The sequence below is a fragment of the Leptinotarsa decemlineata genome, unplaced genomic scaffold, assembly GCF_025532065.1.
Source record: "Leptinotarsa decemlineata unplaced genomic scaffold, Ldec_3_MD MMD2_tig00000882_RagTag_RagTag, whole genome shotgun sequence".
NCBI lineage: Eukaryota > Metazoa > Arthropoda > Insecta > Coleoptera > Chrysomelidae > Leptinotarsa > Leptinotarsa decemlineata.
Genome location: NW_027412556.1, coordinates 10,999,718 through 11,020,091, shown reverse-complemented (window position 1 = coordinate 11,020,091; position 20,374 = coordinate 10,999,718). Strand labels below are relative to the sequence as shown.

The 20,374-nt window shown below is 37.5% G+C and overlaps 1 protein-coding gene across 1 annotated transcript in view; it reads right to left on the bottom strand.

The window, feature by feature from the left end:
- LOC111503677 (uncharacterized) overlaps positions 1-20,374 on the bottom strand; it is a 307,933-nt gene that overhangs the window by 30,858 nt on the left and 256,701 nt on the right. Inside the window, 2 exon segments of the mRNA XM_074175244.1 lie at positions 4,363-4,742; positions 8,537-8,665. Coding sequence (XP_074031345.1) covers positions 4,363-4,742; positions 8,537-8,665 — 509 coding nt within the window.

The following is a 20,374-nucleotide window of genomic DNA, read 5'->3' as shown; positions in this document are numbered from 1 at the left end:
TAATAATTACAGCGGAACTATGATATAGAAAACAAACAAGAGGTTATATTATATAGACAACTCTCAATGAGGATCTGCCTTGCCAAGGTCATTTCAAGGTCAAATTTGTTTTATCTAATTATAATCTCAATTTTTGATATCGAAATGGGGAAGAGGATAATATTTTACTCGAATGAGTTAAAGAGTTACCAAAACCTTTTGGGTTAACATAAATGTTGAAGTGAGGTTCGCGCGATTTGTAAAAATACTCCATCGAAGTACTTCAACAAATATTTTCAATTGAAAATTTGTAGAAATGTTCACTTAATTATATATTTTCATTGACATTTTAGGATTCAGTTCAACTTGACTTTTTGTAATGATAATTTTTGTTTCTGAAAAACACTATATCGATCAACAAACTATTGAAATGAAAATCTCTAATTCTAATTGAATTTCATTGGTTCGTACATCCATTGTCTAAAATGAAATGAAACTACAATAAAATGAAAATTGGGCATAAAATAGGCATGGAAATTTAAAAAATTCAATGAAATGAAAATCAAAAGATTTCAAGCCAAGTTACTTCAAGACGTTTCGATTGTTAGCATCCACAATCGTCTTCAGGTGATGACTGAACTATTCCATCTATCTCCTCTTCCATCTCACCGCTTCACCGGTTCAATGAAAGAGGACTGGGTGAGGGTTGATCGTTTTCCACTTGATTATGATTTCCATATGTTGAGTATTTCTACGCTAACTTGGCTAAATGCGTCCTTGGACAACATATATGCAGCTTCTTCGAACTTTCTCCTAAACCAGTATTCCACCCTGTAGATGATCTCAGTTTGGGACCATTTGATGTTATGTTGATGAGTCCAAACACGCTCTGCTATTCCCTATTTGATGGTTTAGGAGTTGCCTCACTCACAGGGTATTCGGTTAATGCAATTATCAGAATCGCAGACCGCGTTTGGAGGCCTGGTTTTCATGAGGCTTCTACGGATGTTGGTTCCAGATCTGAAGCAGGTTCTGATGTTGTACTTGGACCCAATTCTTCTTATCATTTCCGAAAATCCTCCGATGTCGGGAAGTGCAAGCACTGGTTGTGACGGTTTCTCTTCCTTGCCGTCTTCTACTCAAAGTATGTTCTACCATCACTTAACCATTCTGTTAAAGATCTTTTTTGATGATGCTTAGTTTCTTTTCGAGACCTTCCTTCGTATTACAGAGCCCAAAAGTACGGTCTAGTTGAGTCTTGATGATTCCTCTCTTAGTCGATTGATGGTGGTTGGATTATTGGTTCAGATACTGTCCTGTGTGAAAGGGTTTTCGGTATTCAGATGTTTACCAATTACTGCCGGTCCTTTCCACCAATACGTCTAAAAATGGCAATTCGTTGTGGTCTTCTTTCTCCATTGTAAAGGTGGTGGAAGTTCTTATTAAAAAGGTGTCTAGTTTTGTATTTCCATGGTTCCATACTATGATAGTTTCGTCAACGTATCTCAACCAGACTCAGGACTTCTTGTGGGCTTGTTCAAAGGCCAGAGTTTCAAACCACTCCTATTATAAGTTGGCTAAAACTAGTGAAAGTGACGATCCCATTGGCAGTCCCTCATCTTGCGAAAAAAATTCGTCTTTCAGTTTGAAATAGCAGTTCCGTATCTAACATAAAGTTCCTTCAATTTTTCAGGTCCCAGTCGATAGCTTTCTTGGTATGAAGTGAAGGGCTACTTCGACAGGAACGTTGGTGTAAAAACTTTCCACTTTCCTCTCATATTAGACAATGTAAGTCCGAACTAATGAAATTCACCATGAAACATTGTCAACCACTTGCAAACAAACTACTTCTACTTGCCAATAATCAAAATATATATCAATCAGCGATTTCAGATCGGCAAATAAACTACTCAAAATGAATATAGAAACACATCCTTGAAATCCAATAAGTAAAGAAATATGTATTATTTCATGACAAAAACTTCTGGTGTGTACTCCATACTAATTCTTATCATGTACCATTCGGTTGTTGTTTACTTTTTTCACCTCTTTTTGTACTTTTACCTACAAAATCATCACTATGAAAAATTCTGTATTTAGTTTCACTTCACTTTAGTTCGTGATAGATATTAAATTTCAAAATTTAAACAATGAATGTTGATGTATCGGGTAGAAGGAGGATACGTAGAGTCTACCTCAACGAATTTCAAGTTGCTAGAGCAGTGGCATTGATCGAAGTAGGGTATTCAAGGCGTCGTGTAGCCCAAATGCTTAATGTGAGTCATTCTGCGGTTTCCAGAGCTTGGAATCGTTACCAAATTTACGGCATAGTAAAAAGAGACCCTTATCCCAATCGACAATGGGCAACAAACCGCAGAGAAGATCGTTTGTTACGACTTTGGGAAATTAGGGGTCGCACCGATTCTGCTAGAACACTGCAAAATCGCCTTATAGAAGCTACGGGAACGCGAATTTCGAACCAAACAATACGAAACCGACTTCATGAAGTACAACAAAATGCAAGACGACCTGCCAGAGCCCGTAGATTAACTCTAGCTCATTGAGGAAATCTTAGAAACTTTTATCAAGAGCATCGTAATTGTAATTTAGAGCAGTGGGCCAATATAATGTGTACGGATGAAAAAAAAATTATGTTATTCAACAATGACGGACGTGTTCGGGTATGGAGACGTCCCGCTGAACACTATTCGGATGACTGTGTGCAAGAAATTGTTCCATTTGGAGGTGGATCCATAATGGTATGGGCTGGTATAACTTTGACAGGACACACGGACCTTGTGGTATTTTGGGAAGGGACTTTGACGGCTATATGTTACATAGAGGAGACACTGGAACCTCATGTCGTCCCATTTGCACAAAATATGGGCGCTGGGTTCATTTTGCAACAAGATAATGTCAGGCCACACGTAGCCAGGGTCGTGAGAAATTCACTACAGGAGCACAATATTAATGTCATGAGATGGCCAGCTAATAGTCCGGATTTAAATCCCATTGAGCAGCTCTGGGATGAACTGGAAAGATGTTTGAAGGATCATCAACCCTTCCAGAATCTGAAACAAGTTACAGATGCTCTTTTGACGATTTACGAGCAGTTACCACAACAAATAATTAGAAATTAGGTGGAGAGCATGCCTCGCTGTTGTGCCGAACTTCTTAGAGCCAGGGGTGGAAGCACTCACTATTAATGTACATTTTTCTTAATTTTTTTATGAAATAAATTTTATTTGTTTTTGACACTCATTTGTATTTCTTTTTAATCGTATTACCAAACAGCACTTTGAAAACAATGTAAGTTAAATTTATTGAAGGAACCTTTTTTATAAATATAAATGTTTGACAAAATAATACTTATGTTTTTACTCATTGCATTTTAAGGGCATGTCTCTGTATTCATTTTGAGTAGTTCATGTTTTTGAAAAAGTCAAGAATATCTGAAATCCTGAAATATGAACGGTACACAGTTTTCAATGGAAAATACATCCGCATGAAAATTTCTTTCGATTTTTGTTTTGAATAGGTGATGTGGCACTTTTTTGAAGTACTTTTATGAGCACGCGAAGGTTTACCGAAGACTTAATTTGACCTTTATTGGACCCATAAGGATTTTGTTGGATCTAAATCCCAACATCAACAATGGGAGTTCACTTAAAAGAACAGAATTGGTCTAGTAATGATGTTGAAAGACAAACAGAATTACCTTTCAAATGGTTTTGAAAATCAAATTCAACTTTACCATTAGATTCTTCACAAAATGGTAAAAGTATTCGCGAAAAAGGTTTTCGGGTTTCGCTAGCACGAGTGGCTAGATTCTTCAGAGGTAATAGGTCTTGAGTTCATATCCGCTGACTGGGTACTACGACTGCGTGAAAAACAGATACATAAGGTAGATAGCGTTAAACGTATTTATGTTGATTTAAGGTAGTTGTTGATCCTTTTCTATCTGCCGTCATGATGTTGGAAGTTCAAGAATAGCACTTTCAGTTTTCAGAATTGAACTTTTTAAAAGTCTATGAATAGAAAACATAACGGTGGATGGGAAAGGGTCAACGAATGTTATTGACAATTTACCTATACCAGGTACAGGTATTAGTACACCAAACTACCTGAGTCAACATAAATACGCTTCATGTAGCCATAATACCCAGTCATCGAAAATAACTCAGGATGTATGAACCCCTGAGGAAGCTACTCACTCACGCCAGGAAAAAATTTCAAAATTCGTCGGCCTTCAAACCAAAAATATAGTGACACATCAGATTCTTCGTTGAAGAATCAGGATTCCTTCGATTACTTATACGTTTTTCCAATTCGGCATGACAAAGTATCACTTTAAAAAAACTGAATATTGTAGAGGTGACCTACCTGGATGTTTGAACTCGTACTTCATCGGATCCAAATTTTTCTCCTCGCATACCTTCTTCATGATGTCCTCCAGCAGAACATTCCTGCTCACCCTAGTCACGTACAGCTGGTTCCTCGGCAGATGCACTTTCAGCCTGAAAGTGCTCTCGAACGGCTGATGACCTGGGGGGACATTTTTCGGCACGGGTAACGTCCTTGACTTTGGAATGACCTTGATGTTCTGGGTATCTAAAGTACCGATCGGAGTGTTAGGTTTGAAAGGGAGAATCTTGTCGCTGTGTTCAGACGATGGGGCCATTCCCAAAGCTTGGAGGGTGTAGTTGGACAGCTGGAGCTGATGGTTGGTGGTGATTTGGACCAACAGGTCCATCATTGGTGTACTGGAATGAATGTTATAATGATAGACTTGATTATAGTTGAAGACAACATGTATTACTACATGGGCTGAAAAGTCTCGGGACTAACACATAGATGGCGCTACTCTTATTACATTCACCGCTCTTTCAGTTAGTACTAACCTACAAAAGAGAGCATAACGCAGTAGACGTTCAAATGAGGCAGTAACACCAGAAAACAAAAAATTCATAAAATCGTTATGATTGATCGGAAAGTTGAGTTGCATGAGTTAGCTGCCATTAAAAAGATATCGAAAAAACGTGTTGGCTTCATATTACAAGAGTATTTGAGAAAGCTCTGTTCAAAGTAGATGCCGCGCGAGCTCACTGTTGACCATAAACAAGAACGTCTTGATGATTCTGAACAATGATTGGCCATGTTTAAACATTAGGAACCGGATTATTTGCGTTAATATGTGACAATAGATGGAACTTGGATCCACCACTTCATGATCAGAACCTCGTCTAAAGCACCCGAAATCACAACAATCGGCTAGAAAGGTTATGGCCTCGGTATTTTAGGATGTTCGTGGTGATATTTATCGACTATCTTGAGAAGGACGATAAATATCACAATAGTGAATATTGTATAGCGTTATTGGAGCGTTTGCAGGCCGAAATTGCAAAGGACCGACCGCCAATGGCGGAGATAACAAATTTGTTTCATCAAGGCTATTCGGTCTCAAAATCTTGCTATCGAAATTATTGTTTTTTCAAGTGAATCTTAATTTTTCAGTATTTTAGCCAAGAGTTGCCAACTCTAAAATTTGTATAACAAAACAATTTTTTTATGTCATTATTTTTATTTTATGTATTGTTAACCAATCTTGTTTAAGTTATTCAATATTTCTTTATTCCCAATCGGGGTTTTCCAGTTGGTTTTCTAATGTACGGGTCCTTTCTAATCCACTTATCCTCATAAAATTCTATATTCCCCATTATCTTTCCTAAACAACCCGAATATTCAATCCTATATCCATGTAAATATTATAAACTACAAAAAGCAACTTTTCAATTCTTTCCTTTCTTATGTCTCTTATCTTGGGACTTGTCCGCTATTGTGACTTTTCCTACCTATGTTAATCCAACCCCCTCTTTACCCCGACAATGACGAATCTGACCCCTTCTCTAACTACCGATGTGCCATTTTGTGAAAGCATCCATTACGGTTCAAACCGTGTAAGAGTACAGTAAGAATTAAATCTTGTCTTGTCTACAGTACACCTAGCTAGTTATTTTTCTCTTCCTATCTTTTCACAAAAATTATTGTAATTCTTGTATGCATTGAGCATCAAACTCACAATAAAACAATCGTGGGTCAAAACAAAGACAACACACCGTATCACACGTCAATTGAAACAATGGCAAAACTACACGAATTTAACTTCTAATTGCTCCCACATCCACCGTATTCGCCAGATTTGGCTCTCAGCGACTTCTGGGTGTCAGGAGATCTCCTGACCGCTCGAATGATGAGTTTATTGCTGAAACTAGGCCTGTTTCGAGGCAGAAGATAAATCGTTTTACAGAAGTGGTATTGAAATTTTAGAGAGGCGCTGAAATCATTGTGTGGTTTTTGATGGAGGTTACGTTGATGAATGGAGCCAATTTGAAAAAACACGGGACTTTTTAGCCCATATCAGAAAGTTTGACGCTCCCACCAACATACAGTGTTGAGCATTTTTATTAAGAAAGAAAGGTACCTGAAATGATTCATAGTTTGCATTTGGATAATATTATTTTACATATTCTTTGAAAGTTTGATGAAGTGAATGTTCGAAAATTAATATTTCTAAACGATGAATAGAATACAGATGCGGATAAGGATAACTGGACCGAAAAACCAACCGGATTTGATTCACGCAATAGCTGGAATACCACCCATTTACCAACATTTACTTCAATATCGATATCAGTAATGTCTGCATTCTAGTACTTTTCGATTATTCTAAAGCGTTCGATTCAATCAATCACGACCCTCTTATCTCTATTCGTCTCTTCATCGAATTTTCTCAGTACTATTTAGTTTACTACCAAAACATCTGATAAATAGCTCTGAAGCAGTAGTACTGAGATCTCGTATATCGAATTCTGAGTATTTTTCACGTGGTGCACCTCAAGGTTCAATTTTGAGTTCTTAACTCTTTATATATGTGAGTTCTACATTCTTATTAGTCAGTGGGCTATGCTTGCAGACAGGCAGTAAACAAATCTGAAGAAATGAACTTCAAATACTCAAGTCAATCTCGGATATACCTACATAGTAGGTTGAATGGACTGACGCCCATCAGAAAACAACTACTCCACTGGCTGATACCACGAACGGCGTTGGATTATTTCCGACAGGCGTCAGTGCAGGAATTTCCACGGAAAATTGCCTGCATATGCAATTGATAATACAAGTGAAAGAGTCGGCCTTCAATTTTAGAATAGACACACTTGCAGACCAGTTTCGGGCTCCTTAGCCACTCGTCAGTGCAAGATAGTGGCAATCATCGACATAAAGTCAATGATATTCCATAATTGGGTCCTTGTCTTGAGTTGGAGCGAACAAAAAAATGTCACTCCATCTAGTGGATGAGGAGAAGACGAGGAGCGGTTAGTACCTCGTCCACTAGATGGAGTGACAGTGTTTTTTTCCTATTCTAAAGATGCAATTAGATTTTGACCTCTGAAACTGCAAATAACCATAAGATTTTGGCCCCCTTTAGATATACGACTGATAAACACCACAATTTTCTTTAAAAAAATTGCTTTTTCGCAGTTTCGTCTTTATAAATGGTTTCGTTGCTCTTATTGTCTCTTTCACATTGTAGAAGAATTCCCAAAATGATCGATATGAAACTGATAAAATCACTTTGTCCGCATGCAAGAATTAGGGATTTTTTATCTCGCTTTTATTAGCTTCACATGAATGTATGTATGTATGTTTGTTTGTTGGTTTGTAACTCTCCTTTTCATTTCATATTTATTCCGGTTTGTATACTCGAGATCTCTATTTGACAGAATCATTGACATTATTGTTTGATCTATTCGCGGGCAGATGGCGCTGTACCTCCTTGATATAATTCAAACTCACGTTACATGTATTTCTTCATTTGAAAAAAGTATGTTTTTCTTAACACGCGCGCCTGCTGCCTTATTTGAGCTTGGTAGCTGATTTTTAGGCTTTCTCTCCGGAATCGGAAAATATCAATGGTCATTTTTCTAAACAATATACGGCTGATTGATCCCAAAGTTTAGATAAAATAAATATAGTTTAAAAAAAACTGAAAAAACACGCTTTCAAAGAACATCGAACTAAAAAGTTGAAATTATTTGTTTTCAAAATAAGCTTAAATCAATAACGAACAAAAAATACTATATTTTTTGTATATCAAGCGCATGTCACTTTTTTCACAATAATACTAGTATTTTTCGTCCGTTTCAAGCTTATTTCAAAAACAATTATAACTTTTCAGTTCGATGTTCTTAAGCGCGTTTTTTTAACTATATTTATTTCTCGGCGTTTGTATAATCAACTTAGCATCACCAGGAGAAGACTAAAACAGAAGTTCGAAGTCTGCTTGTTGAAATTCAGACATATTTTCTACGTACTTTTGTGGTTCAGTTTTAAAAATTCAACGATTTCATTAGGAGAGGAAGAAATCCGTCCTGTAGTATAGGTCCACCCTCCCAACATATTTAAACATAATAACCTCTCAGAACAACAATTCCAAGTTATTCTCGATGTATTCTACATGAGTATATCTAGTACGTGACAATTGTCAATGTCTCACCTCCTTTCGACCGACATCTTGACAGCCCTGCCGGTTGGAAGGTGTACCGCAAGGTCCATGGCCCCTGCGAGCATGTCCGGCGGAGTGTCCTCGGTAATCTGCAGCATGGTCACGGCGCCACCGTCAGGCCTGCAATGAAAAGAAAACACCCATTAGTCACGCCGAACCCATATAGTCCAGGAAAACTAGGTAAAGCTGCATGTAACAAAATCAAGAAATTGGAAAAAATCAATCTACACAAAGAGCAGCAGGTTTTCCAACTCTAACAGGTGCACTGTTAATAATGAATATAAATCTACCCACCGGAAATTTAAGGGCATGCTGATGATAAAGACCGTAATACTACCGAAAATCCGACATCCAGAAGACAGATCCAGTCGTTTATGAACGCATACGTAAGGGCCGCCGTAAACGCTCCAAGATATGTACCGAATAGGTACATATTCCGGGATCTAGACCTGGACATACACTACGAAGACGCATACATGAGGAAATACGCAGAGGACACGTTTGACACGTTGCTCGGTAGGAGCCAAGAGCTTCCAGCGCCGCTTGACTGTCCGAGAATATTTTTATTCACTTGTGTATGAGGTTGTATTTTTCCAATCACTACCAAATGAAAAATGAAAGCAACTTTCCCATTTTTTGACAAATTGGGATTTAGGCTAGTTTATGACCAAACGTCTTGCACTAACACCCATAAAAACAAGCATCACGAAACTGATTTATTATTTATCGAAGTGTCTTTGAGTGCGGACATCGTGCCATCCATAATGGATTAGAAATTGTTATGTATGAGGTCGCAAAGCCAAGTGAAAACGCGGATGGGTTTATGATTTGCGGTATCGGGAATCAATTTGAGTTTTAATAATGACTACGTGAGAGGACGACGGTTTGTTTGACCCCAGAAAGATGCAGGATCAGAATAAACCTCGGGACTGAAATAGTCATTGTTTCATCATTTCACAATTGCTTTCCACGGTTCACATTTTTTTTTCAAAATGACCTACACCATCCAATATCGATTATAACGGTAATGCAACATAGTTAGCTGAACGTTTTCATTTACTTGCTCACTAGAATGATAGAAGTGGTTTCCTTAGTTGTGATTCACTCTAGCACCAATGATGAGACCTTGTTGGGGCGAAACAGAGTATTGGATCACGAATACATCGAGTTGTCTTGCAGTAAAATCTTCAGTAGAACACACAAGATGAATTTCGTTTAAAGGTCGATGTCAAAGCTTGGCTTTGCAACTGTCCTCTTTGGGAAGCCTCGTTTATCTTTTATATTCGATTCCATTGATAGGGTCTTCGTTGGAGGAGATATCATCAACTCTACTTAGTCTAGTTGGATTCTTTCTCAGCCGCAGACTGAAGTTCTGCAAAATTCAGATTATTGCCTAAAAACTTTTAAAGAAAGAGTAGTTGAGAACCTTTGAAGAGGAAGTGATATTTTTTGAGTGAACGACAGTGTCATACAATTTTGTTGAATTTATTCAAATATAAATTCAAATTAATAGCTACTACAATTTATACAACATGAGAAAAACACTGATAGAACAGAACCATTGTAATAATCTGGCTCCAAATATTTAGTACTCTGCTTCATCTGAAATAGCTAAAATGATTCAGAGTGGTGAAACATCGCCAGTTACCTTTAAAAAAAGAAGGTGTTCCAACAAAAAAATGTGAGCCGTCTCGGGACGCCTGGCAAAGGTAAACTTCAACAATAATATACTGTGACCCGTATGATGACTGGTGGGTACTGAAAATCATAAATATCAATAATAAGAGTTTCAACATGAACTCCATCCATCATCTCGTGCTTCCCCAGGTGGCGGATAGGGGAACGGCTACGAAACAAGAGGCCCTATCAGGAAAGCCAAAGTGGCCTTACGTATTGGGGTCGCCGGACTCCTGGTCAATGACAGAAATAAGTAGGATGAGGGAAACTAAAACTCCCCAAAAGTCTTTGCGAAACATGCCACCGTGGACCAGCCTATCCAAGCTATCGTGTAAGGAATCGTGCCGACAACTGAATGGCCGCAGGGTAATATGCGGTTACGAATGATCCCCTTGGGGAAGTGGGCGAAACATCATAGTAATCAGCCTACCTCTGGTAATGTGGGGCTCTACCAGAGGTGACCAACTCTTTCCTTGCTACTCGTGGAACTCTTTCCTTGCTACTCGTGGAAACACACATGAATGAAACAAACAACGAAAACAAAAATCAATCCCGAAACTGGACAGAAGTGCTCACCTCAATCTAATGCGGTGGCTGTGGATGAACAGAAATGTGCACCACAATCTACCGCTTGGCATGAGGCTGGACATATCAGATCCCTCGTGATGTAATACAAAGGCCAAGGCGTAAGCGCATTTGCGGCGCCGAGGCCAAAAGGAAAAAGGAAGCAGGGTGGCAACAACTATAAGTACACCCTCCTCTTCCTCCCCTACTCCACCTCCAACAGCAAGGGTACTTCTGTCTGCGGGCGCCAAGAGCTCCGCCTTGAATAAAGGCAAGGAACCGGCTGCCCCTGCAGAAAAGCTCCCTCACTTGTGCACCTCTACGAAGGGAACCCCAAGAAGGTTGAAGAAGTCGCGCAACGAGAGTAATGTCGCTGCAACTTCCAAAACCTTCGCGGAGGCCACCGTGAGACACCTCAAGGTTGCCAAAGAGAGTGTGTGTTCGGCGAGTCTTGGTCTACACCTACCAATATGAAAGAGATGTTCCTAGTGACCTGTTCACCTTCCTGGAAAGGACAGAATGGACTAGGAGGACATTATCCAACTATCCAAGCATTGTTTCGTTATTTGGAATCTCAGAAATTCTATCCCCATGAATATTTTATTAAGCTACTACTATGCTTATGTTCACTCAAGTATAAATTATTGCTTAGTCTGCTACAGTAACTGCAGCAGATTGAATGATCTGTTATTTGCTCGAAAAAAGATACTAAGAACCATGTGTTTTAAAAATTATAGTGATGCTTGTAAGCAGTTATTTACTGAGTTACAAATTTTAACTGTGATATCCATGTTTATTTTGAATTGTGTCACTTACATTAGGAATCATTACCATGAGTTTCAGCAAAGGGATACTATCCGCGTAGCTGCTGGTTAAACTCTCAGGCAAAATTATAATCTGATAGTTCCTGTACTCAAATTAACATCTGTATCAAACGGACCTCATGTTATGCCTATAAAAATATTTAATAAACTTCCAACACTCATTAAGAAAATTTCAAATCCCATTTATTTCAAAAATAGCGTTAAAAATATTCCATCAACCGGGGTTATATCGGACGATATTTTTAATTACCTGTCTGTATTTCTTTTATTATACGAAATTAACGCTAACTAATGCATTCTATAATAAGAAGTTAACCTAGTGAACATATTCACATAAAAAAATATTTTGAAAATTGTCACGATTATATTTATTTATTTTCTTAAAGTGCGTCCGATATAACTCCGGTTTAGGGGGAATATCGGACGGTTCCATTTTTACATTGAAAAAGAGCGCGTTGAGCCTGGTATCCGGTATAGATTTGGTTAAAAACCATTATCGGACAATTGAAAAAAAATTTGACCATGTAGGGTTCAGGATACAGGGTGATGTAGTAAAAATAAAAGTAAAAATCGATATAATGGAAATAAACGTCTTTATTCATAAAACAAAATCTTGTAGGAACGTCAAAAAATAAAACAGAAAAACTTCAAACATTAGATGAAAAACGAAAAATAACATTCTGAAAACGAAAGTAGGTAGGTATACCTACTTGATACCTCAACTCTGTAACTGCAGACCTTCAAACACAAAAATACCGCGATGGATTTTAGGCGCAGTTAAAACACTGTGGATCTGTTTAAGTTTGATCTTGATCTTGTCTTCAACGTCCGGAACAACAAAGGAATCTTTATGACCCTTATAGGATCTGAGGCAATTCACATCAATATACCTTTTTGCAATCTTTTCAATTTGCGCAACGAATTCTTTGGTCGTTTCTTTCTTGGTCCCTTCATTGCACAAAAACTTATCTACAGCAAAACAGCCTTCTTGTAACGTTAACGTTACGTACTTCCAACGAGGATTCATCGTTCGGCACTTTAGACGAGGAGTCGTCGTTAACACTATCGTTTTCTAAAAAGATCGCAGAATTTGTAGTATCATTATTGGCATTTTGTTGAGACGTTGATGCGTTTTCATCAATGATATCTGCTTGAGAGATAGATACCGTTGACGTACCACCATTCACTTCGCATAGGTCTTCAAGACTCACCGATTTGCCAGCGGGGAAGTTAATCTTCGACTTACGTTTGGGTCTAGTCGTGGTTTGATCCAAAGGAACAACAATCGCGTTCATCACTTCTGTAAATGACGCTCTCATGCATCATCTGTGCCTCCTGCTGGTTGTTTCCGAATCCTTTTCAAAACTTGTTCTGGATCGAATGGGATTATGCCGGATGCTTGGAAACCAGACCGTATATTATTTGAAATGCTATCCATCGATTTTTCCAGAAGCTTCTTCAGCAGCGAAGGAAATACAGATTTTGGCAAAACTCCTTTATGGGTCCGTTTCCATTCGGTTAGAATTTCTCGCCACACCCGTTTTAGAGGTGCAAATACTGCAACGTCCAGAGGCTGACAAAGGTGTGTCGAATTCTTCGGCAAAAAAACAAACCGAATATTGTTTTCTGTGCAAATTTTGATAATGCGGTAGGAAAGATGGCTTGCCAGGTTGTCGCAAATAAGAACCTTCTTGCCCTCCTTTCGTCCCAGATAGGGAAGGGCTGTTTTGAGGAACCAGTCCTCAAAACATTGAGTATCGAACCATCCACTTAGTGTTCTGTTATATTGCGTGTTTTCGGGACCACCTTCTATCCAGTCTGGGTAGAGGTTTGTACTTTTGTACACAACGTATGGAGGTAAACAATTGCCATCTCCAGCCGCAGCAAACATAACAGATGTTGACATCTTGGAAAAATCCATTATCCTTCGCGCATGCTTCTCTCCACGAGGAATAAAAACTAGTTTTTTACCGGGATCATATGATAGGTTTGTTTCATCCATATTAACAATATTTTCAGGTGAAACCCCCTGGATTGTCTCGTTCAAGTGCATAAAGTATTCTTCAATCGTGTCTTCTGTGATTTCAGCTTTCACTAGTTTAATATTTTCACAATTACGGAGTGATAATTCCTTGTGTCGCCCCATAAAGTGTTCAATCCAGTCATCACTGGATAAAACATTGTATATTTACGCCCTTACTGTTCAAAATAATGGCGCACGATGTCCTTGATTGTTTGCCTCTCAAAAAAATATCAGAATTTTCCTGCAGTAGTCATGGCATCTACTATCCAACGCTCTTCAGTCACTGACAAAATTGGGGGCCTCCTGAGTCTATCAGAATGCTCACCTCTGCAAATATCGTAAAGGGTGATTTTTGGTACACCGTGCATTTCTGCTGCTTGTTTGAATGAATATTCACCATCTAATACGGCCTTCAATGCTCTTTCCATGCTTTCTTGGAAATAATTGCGCCGATAAGGCGTTCCCAGTTTATGAAGGTGTTTTCGTGGCATATCCGATATTACCCCTGAAAAACACACTTTCAGTTAATTTCGATTTTATGCAAAAAAGAAGGACGCAAAATGAACTTTGATGTTATGGGGGTCTTTATAAGATTAAAAACAGATATTAATCCCATTGCACCATGTAGCTATCATGCACAGGGTTCACACGCCAGAGGATACTATTTGGCTGTCTCAATTAAAAAAAAAGTGACTCTACTAATTAATTTTTTGTGAGCTTACCTTGATTTTCTGATCGATCGCGAAACACATGTACGACTGGTAGGTTATCCGTTATTCTAGGGATATTTTTGTTTAGTAACCGAACTGTCACCCAACATCTGTAGCGCGCTCAATTTGAAATACAACCACATCGTCCAATATAACCCCTGCCATCCGATATAACCCCGGTTGACGGTTCTCTACAAAAATGCCTTTTATTCACTTGATGAATATTTTCAAACTGATCTGGCTGCTTGACATCACGATTGTTAGCTTGTTAATATTCTACTGTTTATACTATGTATTTTTTTTATTGCTTTATAGAATCATCTACATCTACTATTGATTTATTTTTTTTATGTATGTTCCATATTTTATCACTTGTTATTTCTATATATGTGTATATGACGATTTCTATGCTTGTAAAAAAGTCTCAGGAAAATAAAGTATTGTATTGTATACAATACTTTATTTTCCTGAAACACTCGTAACTCTATCCCATATGGACTGTAGCAATCCCCCATATTTGTTCACCAATATGGAGAATTAAGTGATAGATTAATAATAATGTATTTTTTTCGTGAATTTCTTCTAAATTGATTTTTGTTCTAGACCAAACGGGATACTTTTGAAGTTGCCTCAAGTTGGTGCCAATAATCGATATTTCTAATAATTTTATTCATCAACTAATCCTTGATAAATAATATTAACATATCAAGTTGATTACCAGCCAAGATAATTTTTTGAATTTGCCACGAACAGATTCGTTCTGTTGTTCACAATTTGTATGATTTATTCTTCCATCAATTGTTTTTCCACAATACCGGACGTTTTCTTCGTATCGCTTCTCGTAAGCGGCGCATAATTCCCAAATAATACTTCTTATTGACCGTGTTAGAAATCACACGTTAAATGTTAAGACGTCGTTAGTCCTTAGCTCGCACTAGTTTAGACTTTTGAGAGTTGACGCGGGAGGTGACAGCTGGTTAACGAAAAAACAGATTTTGAACAAATTTCTCTACCTTTCAAAATTAATTGATTTTTTTCAACAATTGAAAATAGATATTCCATTGAATCCTGCATAATTTGTTGAAAGTAACCAATCTTTTTTCGAAACTAAATGACTCCTGATGAGGAGAAATACGACTGACAAAAAAACTACTCCCAATTGAAATTTTTGTAACTTTTATTCAACCCCACAAAGTTTCCCCACATTGGAATCTGTCAAATTCTTGACGAAAATTTTCCGACTAATGCCGGCTAATGCCACGACGGATATTATATTATATCTTGCAGATACTTCTCATTCATCCAGTAATAGCAGATCGTTGCTGAGTGATTACTTGCAGAGCAGTTTGGGAGTGATACCTCTCGTCAGTGCAGGATAGATTCAACCAAGACAGCCAAACGATGATAAATAACTGTCATAATTTTTTGTGTAAGAGAATTTGCATGAATTTGAATTTAAGTCTAATGCCTGACATGGTTTTAGCCAGGAAACTAGTTACTTCTTGGCAGGAATTTGTAAGATTATGAGGAGTGAAAACTCCAATGTTTTGAACTGCAATTATAAATATAAATTCTCTCAGTACATCGCATCCATAATACTATTTTTATTTTTCAAATTCCTTCAGTAAGTAATGCTTTGACCATATAAATTAATACAGTCGACATTCCCTATCCTCCGAAGGTATTTCAACATATCCATTATTTTACCCTTTTTTGGAAATAAATCAACATTTCAGTCATTTCGAGTCTATGCGTCATAGACGATTATTTTTAATTGAAACGAGTACATCGCAATCAACGTTGTTTATATTCCATTCGCCTTTTTAGCATATCCGATATCGGAGTATAAATAAAGTGGTTTTCCATTGACATTTCCAAACCAGTATACGCCAGAGAAAAACAAATAAGGACTTTAATGGAAAACACTGAAAGTACAAATTTGTTTTTGTCGGGTTAACACGGCTGTTTCAAAATATCAAATGGATTTTGTTTCATTAGCAGAATTAACAAGTTACGATAACCTCTCAACTAATAATTTTTAATATTTACTTTCGAATATGAGGACCTTGGAATTCGACACAGTCCGAAACTGCTAATAAAATATTTAAGATTTGCCAATAGCGACCGATGTTTAAACTAATAATTCAAGCATCAATTTTGACGGTATATAATGAGCCTTTCACTTATAAAAAATTACGTGTGAATTGGTGATTGTGCCGACATTTATCACATTAGTAATTTCAATGTTGAGAACATTTGTTTGTCAACGTGTGTTTGATGGAAACATATCCAAAGTCCGTGAAAGAATAGGATCAATCCGGATCCGAAAGAATTTTTCCTGACAAGATAGAAAATTCAAAGGAAAGCACGAGATCACAGTTTATGAATGTGCGAAATTGCTTTATCAATCAGTCAAATATTCCACTCAGAGCACGGGATCTGTTTCTACTTCACTTGTAGACAACGGTAAGATCAGAATATCACCACGAATACAAAACCATAGAACCCAAAGGCTTTGAAATTTTAGCCAAATATTCCTGAATTCGATTGATCAAAAACCTTTTGGAGTCTTACAATAATATGATGAATTTCATAACACATCCAGAACCCTCCAGTTATAACAGAACTAAACCCAAAAGAACATACATTTCAAAATAATAAATTCACAGAGAAAATAGCAATATCAGAGGTTCGGTCTTCCTACTCTCACTACTTTATATCCTGAATATGCCAACTTGGTTGATGAAACGCGTGTCGAGAAGACTGTTGCAGTTCTGGTTTTGTAATCATGTTTAACTGTTCAGTACTTTATCTTTCTATTATGTTACGTTTGAGTAAGCTTTGTCGTTAAAAATTACTCTACATGACAATAGAGAATTTTCGATTCCGATTCTCAGGTTCACCAACTCACTTGCATTATATCTGCTGAACATTATTCTTATAGCCATTGTCTGCGATTGCTGGTTTGGTTATGGTGTGATGTAGCCAAATTTGAAACAAATTCTAATGTATGTGCTTGGATTTAATCTTTTCCGACACTCTGATATGAGGAAGGGTCAGTACTGGTTGTGAGTAACGACAATGTTCGAGGCCTCACGATTCCTGACTTTTCAAATTAGTGGTTTGAGAAGTTAGAGATTGTCCAGTTTATTGATTTTCTGTAGGCAGATGACCATTTTCACATTCACGTCTAAAAAACGTTTATTAGTTCCTTCAACATTGTGAATTTTATAGAAAGTCCAAGGCTGTTGAAATGTTGATGTCGTCAACGAACTCCAACCAGACTTCTAGATCTTAGATCGTCAATTCTATTCTCTGTTATACTGTCGCTCGACAATGATTTTTTATTACCTACTGATGATGCTAGGTAGGTCCAAAGTGAGTTTGTCTATTCAACCTTCCACTGCAATTCGTGAGGGTTCATTGTGGTTTACTCCTATTCAAACTCGACGAGATAAATCCAGGTTCTCAACGAAATTACAATATATATATACCTCCACTGGTATAAGTGTCATTCTATCAGAAGCGAAAAACCTGATACGGTTTATAATAGGGGAGACACACCTATCCAGAACGATATGGCAACTCTGGGTTCGTATCTATGTGTTTCTTTTGCTGCAGTAATGATGACACACTAAAGAGATTATGGTTTATTGATCGATATTGAGGTTGTCTTCAAAAATACCTGACGATATAGTAGATTCCTCTATGCATGGAATGTTTGCTTCTGATTTTTTTCTTTCTCTGGTGCAGATTCTGCTGCTGCTCACGAATTCAATGCAAGATATTCTGCTCTTTGGGAGCTTCGTGGTTTAACTTCCTAGATTTGTTAATGGGATCGAGAGTTGACGAATTGAAAACTCTTGCTTTTGCTCCGATGTTAGAGATTGGGCAGTTGAGGTCGACTCCATCTTCTCTGCAAATTCAAGATCAAATTTTCTGGTTACTTCATGGCCCATGAAGAGTAACGCATTGCTGTGATAAGGCTACGACCAGAGGGGGCCTGGTATCTGAAAGGTTCTATTAGTGACACTTAGTGAGCTTGGAGTCAAACATTGAAATGATGTTATCATTCAGAGGACTTTTACCTCCAGGACAGGGGTATTCTTTTCGAGCCGAAAGACAAATTTATGGCTTTGGTATGGTAAATTTCCAGTTAACGGCATCTAATCAAGACAAACCTTCCAGATCTCCAACCCACAAAACTCAGTTTCGAATTTCCTACCCTAATCGAGACTCCCTTATTTATTTTTCTTGTACAGCTATTGACATTCTCTAGTCAATGCTCCTACTCACTTTACTCCTTACCTGGATAGTCCATGCCTCCGTTCTTAATGGATTCAGAAGCCATGTGCACAACTCTATTTTGCAAAAAATTTGGAGTCTTCATACTAGGTTTCCTCAAATAAATCTACAATCTGAGTAAATTTTCTTTATGACTGGAATGTATAGCTTTTGGGCAGAAGGGAATCTACGTATTCTCACCCCTGCTGATAGCAATCTATTTCAATAAATTCAGTTCTTTACTGTTGTGAATAATACTGTTCAATGCTACTGCTTCGTGTTGACATGGATGAGTGAAAAAAAAATTATTTTATGTCCTGAACGAATATGATGTAAGGGTGAAGAGGAGTGGTGAAATCCAAGAACATTTTTAGGCAGTAGATCTGGAAAATATGAACCTCTTTTACTTGCTCAGGTTATCACTGGAGGAGGTGACGTTTTAGTTGTTACTGCATGTTTAGATGTTCAGAGATTGTAGGTTCATCGTTCGGTAGTGTGTTCAGGGTAACTGAAACCTTTTACCGATCAAGGATTCATCTAAAAAAGGCATTTAGACTCTTCCTTTTTGTACTAAAACTTGTACAGTGAAATAAAAGGCGATTTCTCATTCAGAGGGTTGATGTCGAAATCCTCACCCAGGGTTTTTTTGTTGAAAAATTGAATGATTGCTCTGAACTATTTCAATTTGTGAGGTGAAGGAAAGTGAAACAGCATGCACTTTCGTCCTCTTGATCTTGAGTCGTACCGGTACGCCTCTGTTCGAAAGTAATTAAGAAGCTTGATGACCTCGGGTTGACATTGTTTGCTGTTTGCAAGATTCATGAGCCAGAGCTAGACTATTGTTATGCAGCAGCGATGCGACGAGGACGTAAACACCTCCTTAAATTACCATCTTTGCGCTCGATATGACAACAAATAGGCGGTTTAATTGACTACAAATGATTCAGTCGGATGTACAAAGAATGACGGTGACTGCGAAATAATCACATGAAAAAATTCAGTTATATAAAATGTTGACATATTTGTTCGAAACAAAACATTCCAGATTATAGTTTATGGAATAATCTAATCAGATCAAATAACAGTGGAAAATGAGAATTGAAATTTTATTGTATTCGTTTGCATTATCGTTAGTCACAAATATAAGTCAAATAAGAACATAGGAACTTTTAATTTTCATTTTTCATGATGACCTCCAACCACGTTGTGGCTACATCCATCAATCTATTGAAATAACGGTGTCGAAGAGACGATAAATGTACTAAGAGAATCAATATCTGGAATGGAATTGAAAAGACAATCACTCCAAATTATCTCACAGTATACGGAGTGTTTATAAACTAGATTATAAAGATTTTCAATCCATTTTTGTGTTAGGTACTCAACCTGGTTTCTATTTTTTAATTATATTCTAAGAGGGGGAATAACGTTTCACCTGGAATGGAGCTGTTCATCGATCTCCTTTCATATTTTTCGATTTCTAAACTTTCAAAGGTGTCCAGAAACTGTTGTCGATGATTTCAAGTATTTAACTTGATTTTTGGTTTGTGGAACCGAATAGGTAAAACATTTTTGGGAAAGAAAGTTTTTGGCTCTCTACTACTCCATCTTGATACAAAAAAAAGAAAGATGAGGGAGTCTTCCAAAGAAAGGAAGGAAGTAACTCTATACATGAATGTGTATAGATGTATCAAGATGGAGTAGTAGAAAGCCAAAAACTTTCTTTCTCAAAAATTAAGCACTCCTA